This window comes from Carassius gibelio, chromosome B10 (assembly GCF_023724105.1).
Source record: "Carassius gibelio isolate Cgi1373 ecotype wild population from Czech Republic chromosome B10, carGib1.2-hapl.c, whole genome shotgun sequence".
NCBI classification, from domain to species: domain Eukaryota; kingdom Metazoa; phylum Chordata; class Actinopteri; order Cypriniformes; family Cyprinidae; genus Carassius; species Carassius gibelio.
This window is the reverse complement of record NC_068405.1, coordinates 11,877,384-11,890,407: the sequence shown is the minus strand read 5'-3', so window position 1 is coordinate 11,890,407 and position 13,024 is coordinate 11,877,384. Positions and strand designations below refer to the sequence as shown.

Here is a 13,024-nt window from a genome sequence, read left to right as displayed (position 1 = left end):
AGAATTTTTATAAAAAAATTATTATTATTTTTTTCATGCAGTGGAACACACACGCACACACACACACACACACACACACACACACACACACACGTAATGGTTTTTATACAAACTGTATATTCTATGGCCCTACACCAACCCTACACCTAAACCTAATCCTCACAGCAAACTTTGTGCATTTTTACTTTCTCAAAAAAAAAAAAAAAAAAAAAAAACTAATTCTGTATGATTTATAAGCATTTTGAAAAATAGGGACATGAGTTATGTCCTCATAAGTCACCCTCTCCTTGTAATACCTGTATCATACCCGTGTCATTATACAGAGTTGTGTCCTGATATGTCACAAAAACAAGAGCACACACACACACACACACACACACACACACACACACAAACTTTAACTTTAAGTTTGATTCCTGTAAGATTTTTACATATTTTTTGAAGGTCCAAGGCTGCTTTCATTTGATCAAAAATACAGTAAAGCAAATATAATGTGAAATATCGTTTTCTATTTACATCTCTTTTTATAATATTATGCATTTCCGTAATGGCAAAGCTAATTTTGAGCAGCATTATTCAGTCTTCACTGTCACATGATCCTTTAATTTGGTGCTCAAGAAACTTCTTTCATTATTATTATTAATATTAAAAACAGCGTAAGCTTTATATTTTTGTAGAATCATTTTTATTCAGAATTATGTGATGAACAAAAAAGAACTGCATTTATTTGAAATCTTTTGTAACAGACATTCAAAAGCCAGTTCAGCATGCCCTATAATTATCCATGGTATTACTGATTTTATTCTCTCTAAATTATACTCAAACTCAGACTAAGAATAGAAAATAGGAAAGTTCATTTTGTAACCATACCTAGTAACCCAAAAAAAAAGAAAGAAAAAACACTTAAAAAATAACTGCAAACAGATGGTTTTATCCAAAGCGACCTAAGCCGGTATGTCACGTTCACCTGAAGCAGCATGAGGTTAAATGTCTGGTTCAGGGGCAAAACGGTGATACAGCAGGACTGCAATTTCATTGGCTCTTCAACGGTTGGTTCATCCTAACATCTTAGCCACACTGACACCAAAAGTACAACCTCTCCTGAAACAGCTCGGAGCCGTGAGCACAAAGCTATCATCATGCCCTCTGCCTGTCAGGACCTTTCCTTGAATATTTCAAGATATTTAGGGCAGCAAAATTAGTGAGCTGACTGATTTCAGATCAGCCCCTACACTGAAATGGCTATTAGTTTGCTATGTGTTTATCCATTTCTGGCTGTGTGTGTGTCCAATATTTTTTTTAGTTTTCTAGCGTGTCAGTATCTGTGCGTGTAGAAGTGTGTAAGCTGTGGCCCTTTCTTCCAGTCTGTCATATCATATTCTCATCCTACAAAATACCGACCTTATATCTCCAGAGGAACATGCTGTTCTGATCTGCACCCCCCTCTGGAGAACCCCACCGGGAGAAGAAAGGAGAGAGTTAGTACACCCTTGTGTCCCACCCCCACTAAAACACAAGCTCCCCTGGGAAGGGTCAGAGAGAACGTGGCCTGTCATACATTGTCTCCAAGCATCATCCATCTGAGTTACAGAAGCATGTCTGCTTCCTTTTTTTAGGAGAAGTGATAGGACAGGGCTGTTCTACTTTTCAGAGAGAAGAGAGAGAGAGAGAGAGAGAGAGAGAGATGAAGCAAAGAAGAGGGGAAGAGAAAGAACAGAAAACGACAATAGGACTGAACAGAGAGAAGGGGAGACTTCATATTTCCCCTCCACACACTGTACAATATTTATTTAATTATTTACTCAGCATATTTCCAATATATACTACATACACATACCTTTCAAAAGTTTAATGTCAGTACGATTTATTTATTTTTTTAATGTGAAAGATACTTTCCAAAAGTAAATAAATACATATAAAGCAGATATATTTAATATCTGAATGGTATATTAGAATGACTTCTTAAGGATCATGTGACTTTGAAGACTGAAGTAATGATTCTGAAAAATATTTGCATCACAGAAATAAATTCTAAAATATTAAAACTTAAAATTGAAAACAGTTAATTTCAAATGTAATAACATTACACAATATTATATTTTATCATATTTCTGATCACGTAAATGCAGCTTTTGTGAGAATCAGAGGCTTCATACAGAAACAACCCTAAACATTTGTAATTCAGCATGTGCAGTATAATTGTGGTAAATGCTGACAGTCAATATTAATTCTTTGTTGACTTCTGAGATACAGTTAGTGAGTGAGTGAGTGAGTGAGAGAGAGAGAGAGAGAGAGAGAGAGAGAAAGGATCCATGTTTACCTGTGTCTACTCTTCACTGCACATCTTCTGACTAACAGACTAATAAACAGGATCACATCATCTGACCCATTTGGAAAATGTGGAGATGTAGAGTTCAGTTCACTACAGCCTTGAGTAATTTTGACCTACATTTTTGCAGGATACTGTTGGAATTTTTTGTAGTAGGATTTTTATAATAATGGAGCTTAATTTTAGATTGTTCCCACACTCTTTACACCAAATTGCTTCATATTAATACCTGCGAGTATAGTGATATGTTATCTTATGGTACTAGTATGAACCTTTTAGGGGTAAAGAAGGAACAAAGATGTCCCTTTGAGGGTACAGGCCCAGCGACAAACTGGGTTCATGATGTAGATTTCTTTTAAAGGGATCATATGATGCAATTTACATTTTTCCTTTCTCTCTGAAGTGTTACAAGCTCTTGGTGCATGAAGGAAATTTGTAAAGCTGCAAAGACTAAAGTCTCAAATCCAAAGAGATATTCTTTATCAAAGTTAAGACTCTGTCAAATTGGCTCATTCAAACATGCCCGCACATGTCTACGTCACTATGTGGAAATATTTGCATAGCGCCTCCCAAATGTTCACGCAAAGAAAGAAGGAGTGGTTTCAGTAACAGCAGCTATAGTGTTGAAGCAACCATGTCAGGGAGATGCTGTGTGTATCTAGACGAAAGCAAAAGTACTTTATTTGGCCTTCCGATAGTAGATGCATTTAAGGATCTTTAAGATTACTTACAACAGAACAGCAATGCATTTTATGGATGACTGTTTCATGAACCTGGGAGAGGAGGTCATTCTGACTTTGCTATGACAATCTGGCATAGCAAAACTCTAACTCCTGAATCAGCTACTGTATGTTATGTTAGTAGTTTATGTATTTGCTGTTGAATGTTCAAATGTGGAGTTTTGCGCGTCGTATGTGTGTGTGTGTGTGTGTGTGTGTTTGTGTGTGTGTGTGCATGTGCGGTCTGATCTGTTTCTATATCATCACATGTATATTGCAAGAACAAGGCTTGCTCCTCCAATAGTAACTTGCAATTTTATGTTTCAACCACAGATGGTGATAGAGAGCCCATAATTCTGTAGTATTCTCCCTTTATAATGATCTGTAATCTGGAAGTCATATTTGTATTTTGTGTTTCTGATGCTGATTACTGTCACTTAAACTGCTTTTAGTCTTAAATATTTCAGGGTTTGTATAATGAACATTAGCAAGCATAGCACTCAGGTACATGGCCTTTAAACACAACATAGCCTGAACTGTAAACAATAAATTATTCATTTTTTAATCTAAACCATACATTATACATGCAAACTGAAGATTAAACTAGCATACAACATCTTAAAAGTGACCTCATCTTCCTGACAAATGCATGCAGACTTGCTTAGTAATGCTGACCTTTCTGGTTTGTTTTGTTCCAGAGCCACTGGTCTGTAGGAGTGTATTACAACAGCTAAAGGTATTGAATTTGCCTGCTCTCTTTCGGATCAGGGCTGGCTGTTAGGTCCACTTGCTCTTTGGCATGGAGAGAAAACCCAACCCCTCGAGTGCAGCTGTGGAGAGATGCTGACATTTTGGGCTCCTGTCATATTACACTAACTGCAGAGATTCAGTTTTGTGGGGATACCAAGTTGAAGCCGAATCTATTTCCAAAATAGTGCATTGCCCCTGGCAACAGCTTATTAATCAAAGGAAGCTACCAGGGCATGAATAGCTCTGGAGTGGATTTGTGTTTAAGTGGGTGCTTCTACATATAAAGCTATGAGTTTGTCGGGCAGCCAAACTTTTAATTCATCATAGATTCTTCATGCTTCGCCTGGCTCTTGCAACATGTCATTGTTTAACTCTCAAAGCCTTTTAAGAAAGCCTGTTAGACCATATTATTTAGGGCTTTGGAGACCTGAAGTATGCGTCCACTTTCCTTTGGGAATGTGAGGAGTGGATCTCATTGCTTTCAGACCAACTGCCTGTCTGTCCTTATTGTGCACAAGGACAGACGATTGAATATACAGTATATTTGGATTGTTATACTGTATGCTATGGAGATAATAAATAAAAAGCAAAAAATTGTAGTTAAAAAAACAAAACAAAAAACAAGAGATAATAATAACAAAATAAAATAATATTAACAGCAACAACCCGAATGAAAATAATTCTAAGATATAATATGTAAATATTATATAATATATAATATTAACGTTATGATTTTAGGAGGTTAAGTTTTTTAAAATGCAAGCTTTTGCATTTTAACACTGCTGTGTTATTTCATGTGAAAGTTGCCTATTTATGTGTGCAGAGGAATATAGGCTGCATGGATTTAAAATAAAAGAGGCAAAACACCCATCTTTGTTGCATAACCTTGAATCTGTGGTTTATTTCACTAAAATGTAGCCACTGAAGCTCCATATGTCAGTCCCATCACAGTCCTCTGGCTTTAACAGATGATAGTTGTCCGTTTGGTAGATCAAAAAGGAAGTGATGAACTATATACTCATAATGACTAAAAAGCATCTTAAGTGCAAAACCCTTCATAAGTCAAGGCAAGCATCATGTTCATTGTAACTGTAGAGAAATAGTATAATTAATTTTTAAAGTAAATGTTGTACAAGTTCATTTTCCAAGGAAAACTAGTTTCATAATTTAAATCCTCCTGGGTAGGTTAGTCACAGAATGCCATGTTATATTGCTCCATTCCACAAAATATGTCAGACTTCCAACTGCATTAGGAGAAAAAGGAGTTGTGGATCCACATACCAGAGGGTTGAGAGTCATGCATGAAAATCAGATACTTGGCATTATGTAGTCATTTCATTTGGACTTTGTGTGGCAGCCAGCTAAACAGCTTCCTGCATAATTTCTTCCTTTTTATTTTAGCCTTGAAAAGGCACTGATTCTGGGGTTGAGCCTGAGACTGAATCTGAGACATAATCTGAATCGGAGGCAGAAACTGAGGCAGAATCTCAGTCTGGGATTGAATCTGAGATATAATCTGGTTTTGAGATTGAATCTGTGGCTGAAACGGAATCTGTGACTGAGACTGAATTTGTGGCTCAAACGGAATCTGTGATTGAGATTGAATCTGAGGCTTAATCCGAGACACAATCTGTGGCTGAGATTGAATCTGATGCTGAATCCGAGACTCAATCTCTGGCTGAGCCTGATGCTGAGACTGAATCTGTGGCTGTGGCTGAGTTTGAGACTGAGCCCGAATCTGACACTTAATCTGAGAAATAATCTGAGGCTGACTGTGGGTTTGACTTCCAGATTGGCTTTGGGTCATAATATTTGCATTTAGCTGGTGTAATTTGTGGTTCTGAATAAGTAAGGTGAGTAAAGAAAGAGATCCTTCATATCCTTCTCTCCTCTCTGGGGATGATGGGCACATACTCTGGAGGAGTTCCTTAAATCTTCTCTCTTGTTGACGGAAGTCATACTCCACACTAGTCCAAAGAGTGAATAAGAAAAGTGGGAAAGAGATAAGGGAAAAGGTATAGGGGAGACAGAAAAGAGAGCATTCTATTTATGATTGTTCATGCTTCATACAAGTGCTTCTCAATAAGTTACAATGTTGTGGAAAAGTTCATTTATGTCAGAAATCCAATTCAAAATGTGAAACTCGTGTATTAAATAAATTCAGTTTACACAGACTGAAGTAGTTTAAGTCTTTGGTTCTTTTAATTGTGATGATTTTGGATCACGTTTAACAAAGACCCACCAATTCACTATCTCAACATATTAGAATATGGTGACATGCCAATCAGCTAATCAACCTAAAACACCTGCAAAGGTTTCCTGAGCCTTTAAAATGATCTCTCAGTTTTGTTCACTAGGCTACACAATTATGGGGAAGACTGCTGAACTGACAGTTGTCCAGAAGACAATCTTTGACACACTTCACAAGGTGGATGAGTCACAAATATTAATTGCCAAAGAAGCAGGCTGTTCACAGAGTGCTGTATCCAAGCAGGTTAACAGAAAGTTGAGTGAGAGGAAAAAGTGTGGAAGAAAAACATGCACAACCAACCAAGAGAACCGCAGCCTTGTGAGGATTGTCAAGCAAAATCGATTCAAGAATTTGAGTGAACTTCACAAAGAATGGACGCTGGGGTCAAGGCATCAAGAGCCGCCACACATAGACGCGTCAAGGAATTTGACTACAGTTGTCATATTACTCTTGTTAAGCCACTCCTGAGGCGTCTTACCTGGGTTAAGGAGAAGGAGAACTGGATTGTTGCCCAGTGGTCCAAAGTTCTCTTTTCAGATGAGAGCAAGTTTTATATTTAATTGGAAACCAAGTTCCTAGAGTCTGGAGGAAGGGTGGAGAAGCTCATAGCTAGCAAAGTTGCTTGAGATCCAGTGTTAAGTTTCCACAGTCTGTGATGATTCGGGGAGCAATGTCATCTGCCGGAGTTGGTTGCACCCATTTACCAAGACATTTTGGAACACTTATGCTTCCTTCTGCTGACCAGCTTTTTGAAGAGGCTAATTTCATTTTCCAGCAGAATTTGGCACCTGCCCACACTGCCAAAAGCACCAAAAGTTGGTTAAATGACCATGGTGTTGCTGTGCTTGACTGGCCGGCAAACTCACCAGACCTGAACCCCGGAAAGAATCTATTGGCTATTGTCAAGAGGAAAATGAGAAAAAAGAGACCAAACTATGCAAATGAGCTGAAAGCCACTGTCAAAGAAACCTGGGCTTTCATACCACCTCAGCAGTGCCACAAACTGATCATCTCCATCCCACGCCAAATTGAGACAGTATTGAAAGCAAAAGGAGCCCCTACCAAGTATTGAGTACATATAGTAAATGAACATACTTATCAGAAGGCCAACAGTTCACTAAAAATGTTATTATTATTATTATTATTATTATTGCTTTTATAAACTATTCTAATTTGTTGAATTGGTGGGTTTTTGTTAAATGTGAGCCAAAATCATCACAATTAAAAAACCAAAGACTTAAACTACTTCAGTCTGTGTCCATTGAATTTAATTGAAAATACACAAGTTTCACAATCTGAGTTGAACTCCTAAAATAAAAAATAAAAACTTTTCCACGACATTCAAATTTATTGAGAAGCACCTGTAGTTATTTTTCCCCCCTTGGAATTACATGCATTTGCACAACCATTCATTACTCCAGTCTTCAGTGTCACCTTCAGAAATCATTTTAATATGCTGATTTGGTGCATTTCCTATTATCACTATTGAGATTTTTTTTAGGATTAAAAAAAAAAAGTAAATCCAAATGAACAGGATTATAAATGCCTTTGCTTCACTTTTCAACAACTTGAATGCTTCCTTGCCAAAGATTATTAAAGTATTAAAGTATTCATTTCTCAATGGTAGTGCACACACATATTATAAATATTATCAACAAATATTTGTTTGTGTGTGTAATTAAAAGTAAAATCTAAGTTTTTTCTACTATTATTTTGACATTATTAAACTTTACAATGCACAAATAATGATATAATATAATGACAAAAGATTGTTCTAAAAATGTTAAGAAACGCTAAATAGTTTTATTATTATTATTATTATTTTTAATTAATAAAACACAGAAAAAAAAATGTCTTTGGAAATGTAGGAATGTGAATCTAATTGTACTGAATTGGATAACACAATAAAGTACTAAAGTTCATGCCTAAAGAGGTAGTTCACCCAAAAATGAAAATTCAGTAATTTTTTAATCACCCGCATGTCGTTCTAAACCTGTAATCAGACGAAAAAAAAAAAAAAAAGAAGATAATTTGAGATGCTGTCTTTCTGAAATATGGAGACATTTTTTAAATATCTCCTTTTGCTCTCTACAGAAGAAATAAGCCTTGCAGTTTTTGATCAATATTAGGGTGTGTAAATGATGACAGAATTGTAAATTTTGGGAGAACTACCCCTTCAAAATGTTTAGTAGTCTCACTGGGTGCTCTCACCTGTAGACAGCACATGCAGTTTTCTGACAGGTGGAACAGTCACTGAGGTCTTGGCCAGTCTGACAACATCGCAGACTACATAAATAGCAGGCAAGGAAAAAGATTTTAGAAGGCATTATTTTAGTATGCCTCACATTGACATCCATAAATGCAGTTAGAGCTCATTTATAGCCCTTAGTGACATACGCTTGGAGATAAAATCAAATGTGCATCAAATTAAACTACAACTACCTTTTCCCCTGCACCTCGGCTCTAAAAACATTCTCACAATTACCTTTAACACATCCAGCTTGCCAGTCACACTTGTCTATTATCTGCTAATCTTGGAATAACTCAATCTCTCACCCTTTGCTGATTGCATGGCTCATCTCCAGGTCCTGGATGATGTTGAGCAGAGTTGTGACTCTTTCCTTGTTTGACTGCAGACTCGCCTCCACCATCTCTAATCTATGCTTAGGGTCCCGCACACTGCCACATTTAGGGGATGCAGGCAGCAACCGTACTGCAGAATCCGGATGGTCGTGCATTATGGAACATTGTTCACTTGGGATGGACCCAGCCTCTTCAGAACGAGATTCCATCTGCGTCTTTGAGTTCTGGTGACTCCCATCTTTCTGTGCGTGCTCTGCAGGCAAAGTGTCTGAGGTCTCTAAATGTGGGTTTTGATTGGAGGCCACATTCAGATTCCCATTTACGAATTTAAAAGCAGGTGCTTGTGGAGGTGCAGAGGAAGGTTTAGGTGGTCGACAAGGAGGAGGTTTGTTTGGAGGTTGAAGCGAGTGTTGGGAGCCATTGGTCATTTTAACTTCTGATTCCGCTGCCTTAATATCAATTTGTTTCTTTGACTCTGAGTCACTCCAAGATTTCTGTTCAGTCCTGTTGTGTGTTGTAGCTTGAGGAAAAGCCCTAGTGGAAGAGATGGCTAGTAATGAGGACTCAAGAGTGTCATTATTAAGCTGATTCAGGACACAGTGTCTGAAAACCGTAGGCTCTGTCTGCCTACGTGGCGTTTTCGAATGAACACACAAAGCGTGTGAGGCTGCTTTGACCCCGGGGCTTGTTTGAGAACGTTCTTTGGTGTACGAATGCACCTCCACCTCTGTTTGAGTGGCGGTAAATGAATTTGAGAGGTTCTGATGGTTGATTGTTTGTGTCGTAAGTGTTGCTTTGTGATGGGTTGACATATTTGGGGCATGTGAAAACAAACGAGTGTCATTTTGGCTTTTTGACTCACGATAAGGATATGACAGCGTGTCTTTATGCAGAGATATATCCTGCAGTGATGTTCCACTGGTGTTTGTTCGCTTTGTGGATGTGTGGGAAGCCTCCATGTGCGTGTCAGTAGGCGAAGAAGTGCCTTTGTGTATCGATGCGTGACGTGGTTCACCGTGAGGCCCTGAGAGTTTATGTGTGTGTGTCACCAGTGCAGAATGCGACCGTGAATCACAGGGTGAGGATTCTGACTCCGTGTCAGCACAGATTTGCGTCCCGCTTTGAGGTTTAATGCCGAAATTTGTGTGTGAGCACATTGATGGTTTAGTGTTCGTGTCAAACTTGGACTCTAATCCATTAGGGAATTGAAGCGGTCTGTGAATGTTTGAAGCAGTGGAGGATACGACACCTTCATTCACACAACTTTGGCGTTTAACGTTTGGATGTAAATTAAAACAGGCAGGGGATTTTGAAAGTGTGCTTGTCTGATTTAACCGTGGGCATTTCGAAAGTGCATTGGATTTCTGTGGTGTGCTAGTTTGGGGGAACATTTGTTGTTTCATAGTAGTCTGCAAATGTCTGATGTGTGTTTCATTTTGTGGCTGGGGGGACTCTGAGTGTGTAGGTGCGACTTGGTTTCCTTGAGTTGGTTGTTTCTCATGAGGGTGTGGCTGGTGAGATGATCTAAAGTGAGTGTTTGTGTGTGGTGTTCTGGCATTTGTCACCTGTGTGGCTTCTAGTTTCTCTGTCAGGCTGTTTTTGTGTGTTTGTGGAGGGATGACGGTCACAGGAGGTCTGCGGGGACAAGAGTTGTGAGGTTTGTGAGCGTTCAAGTGTGTGTTTAAGACCTTTGTTGAGGCTCTATCCTCTTTCACGGTAACAGTAAGAATGTGTGTGTTTAGAGCCGATGAGCGACTGGTATGATTAATGTGTATGTCAGCACTAGATTCCCCCTTGACTGCGTGATGATTAGTGAGGTTTGATTCCTCACTCTGCTGAGCAGGCAGCAGAGATAATGGCCATTCCTTGTTTATATTCATGTTGAGATAAGGATGAAGGTTAGGACTCATGAGGTGCTGGTCTGACTGTGTAGCACTGCAGCTGGTGTGCCTTCCTATCTGCGTGCATTCCTGCACGTCATTCCTAGGGTAAAGAGGGGATGAATGTCTCGACTGGAGTCCCAGAGAACCTGCAGAAGTTGGCTGTGTAATCATCCTTATTTGGCTGTAGAGTCCAGGAGGTGCTGGATTCTGTCTTCCTCCACAAGTGCTGCAGATGGTCACAGGAGGTCTGTGAGGAGGTGAGTGAGTAGGTAACATTTTTTTCTTTCCTGTGGTAGACTCCTCCCCTTTACAGCTTTCACTGCTGATCCCACCTATTACCTCTGAGTCAACCACGCTCCCATTGGTGAAGTGACATTTCCTTCTTTGTTTTAACTTGCTGTTATCCACACCCAATGGAGGACTGGTTCTGGTTGCACAATTATGGCACTGAATTCCTTCCCTAATGTTTTTATAAATATCCCTCTCCAATCCCTCAAAAGTCACACCCTTTTTTATTTTAGCCTCCAGACTTTTGTGTTTAGAAATTATACTTTTCGTTTTTTCTTTCCCATTATCCTCCTTTTTACCAGCTTTGTTTGGGATGTGGCCATTAGGTGGGATGATCACTTTATTTTCTGATCGACTTCTACAAGCATCCACATGTTTGCCGTTTAGCTGAAGTTGGTTGTTTCTCATTGCAGGTGATGTTTGCACACCGACATTACAGTGATGAGACAGTGTCAGGGCAGCCATACTACTGGTCCCATTTGCCACGCTCCTCCAAATGCGTGTTCCTACAAGTGCAGGCTCTCCTAGAACTGGCACTGGAGTGGTGTGATCAGCTGCCCGTCTACCCATCTCAAGTATAACTGGTCCAGGCAGACTTGAGTGGAAATTAATGCATTTGACCACTATGGAGCACCTGAGGTGGAAAGAGAAGGAGAACTCTTGGAAGTTAATAGACTGAAAAGGGCAGAAAAAGGTGAATAGCAATGAATGTTGTTTGGCTACAAATACCCTGATACATGATACATGCTCAGAAAATGCAGCTGGTTTTGTTTAAATTATTATTATTATTATTATTTTATTTTTTTGTCATGTCATTTTTTTAAGCACAGTTTCATTTAAAATGTTTTGGGGCTTTATGTCACTAGATAGATATGGGGTTAGAATTAAGCTAAGGATAGGGTTAGATAGATAGGTAAGTAGATAGATAGAAAGATCATAAGTCATAAGATTAAGTATTTTAGGGCAAAAACTACATAGTACAAGCAATATGTTTTAATTTGAATAAACTTAATGTAGTCAGAAATATTTATTTATATTTAATATATATACTTTTTTTATTTGCATTGCACACTTATTAGTAAAATCCATCATCTAATGCGACTAAGTTCAGCATTCTGTAAATGATATCATTAGTCAGTCAGGGGAACACACATTCACGTAGCACAAATTACACTGTTTTCTGACAATGACCCACATAATAAAAACTGCAAAGTATTAACCATCTGCTACCGCCTGCAGTTACATTTGAAATGAATACATTACATCAAGGCATTGGATGAAAATGCACAATGTTGGTGGTTGCAATCTATTATGAGACGTGTGAGGAAAAAGAAGAAGAAGAAAAAAAAAAAAACTCATGCAGTGCTTCTGAGATGACATTTCTGTTCCAGAGCACAAGACCTGATAACAGACTGTACAAAAGACCTTCCTGCCTAAACTAGATGAATCCAATTTGGAAAGAATAAGCAAAAAGATGAGAGAGAACAAAGTGAGATCAAAAGAACAGTGTGTGAGAGAGAGGGTACAAGTGTGCTGTAACAGACTGCATTACTTCTGATCTATCTATGCAAAACATTAATATGTCCAGTTTCCAGGAATATAGAGAAACTGTGGTCTGTTTGCTCTGAGTTAAAGTGTCAACATTAGTGTGTGTGTGTGTGTGTGTGTGTGTGTGTGTGTGTGAGTAATTAAATATTTCACACACTGACAAACGTTTTGTTCTGCTCTGACCTGACTTTCTCTCTTTTCCGCTGCTACACCTGGCCCCCTGCCAGTTAGGCTCGACTGCCCTTTCTCTCATTCAGCCCACCTTGGCCACCTTAATAATATGCCTGACAAAGAGGGTGTTTATCAGTGACTTATTAAGTGACTTAATAAGTGAATGTTTCGAAAATGCGTTTGTGCATGGCATTTTGCCTAAAAAAGAAAAACAGCCTGTCTGTACAATTAATAAAGATATTTAAGATAATTTATATATATATCTAAACTATCCTCCAATCAAACAGCTCTCATTATTCTTATTCTTATTCTTATTATTACTGGAGAACTGCTGATAAATTCCTTTTTGGTTATTTATATAATTTTATATATTTATTTACATTTGCAGTCACTCGTTTTTCATTATACTAACTTTATTCAGTGTTTGGACAGTAGTTTAAAAATGAATGAAAATCAGAAAGGTTTGTGAGAGGTTTTTGGGATGAAAGGAGATTAAATCCCA

At 38.4% G+C, this 13,024-nt stretch overlaps 1 protein-coding gene across 1 annotated transcript; it reads right to left on the bottom strand.

Moving 5' to 3' along the window:
• Nucleotides 1-4,670: 4,670 nt before the first annotated feature.
• LOC127966024 (uncharacterized) lies at nt 4,671-11,459 on the bottom strand. The gene is made up of 3 exons (XM_052566807.1): nt 8,606-11,459; nt 8,261-8,335; nt 4,671-5,765 (listed from the first exon to the last, which is right to left on the bottom strand). Exons 1-3 carry the CDS (start codon nt 11,371-11,373, stop codon nt 5,129-5,131), a joined length of 3,480 nt encoding a protein of 1,159 aa, XP_052422767.1. The 5' UTR covers nt 11,374-11,459; the 3' UTR covers nt 4,671-5,128.
• Between the last annotated feature and the right edge of the window lie 1,565 nt (nt 11,460-13,024).

Excerpts from the sequence above, each read along its gene's own strand:
- LOC127966024 (XM_052566807.1), bottom strand. The coding sequence starts at position 11,373 with ATGGGTAGACGGGCAGCTGATCACACCACTCCAGTGCCAGTTCTAGGA. Across the intron at positions 8,336-8,605 it reads AGCCATGCAATCAGCAAAGG|TCTGCGATGTTGTCAGACTG; the intron begins GTGAGAGATTGA and ends CTATTTATGTAG. Across the intron at positions 5,766-8,260 it reads ACTGCATGTGCTGTCTACAG|TGTGGAGTATGACTTCCGTC; the intron begins GTGAGAGCACCC and ends TCTTTGGACTAG.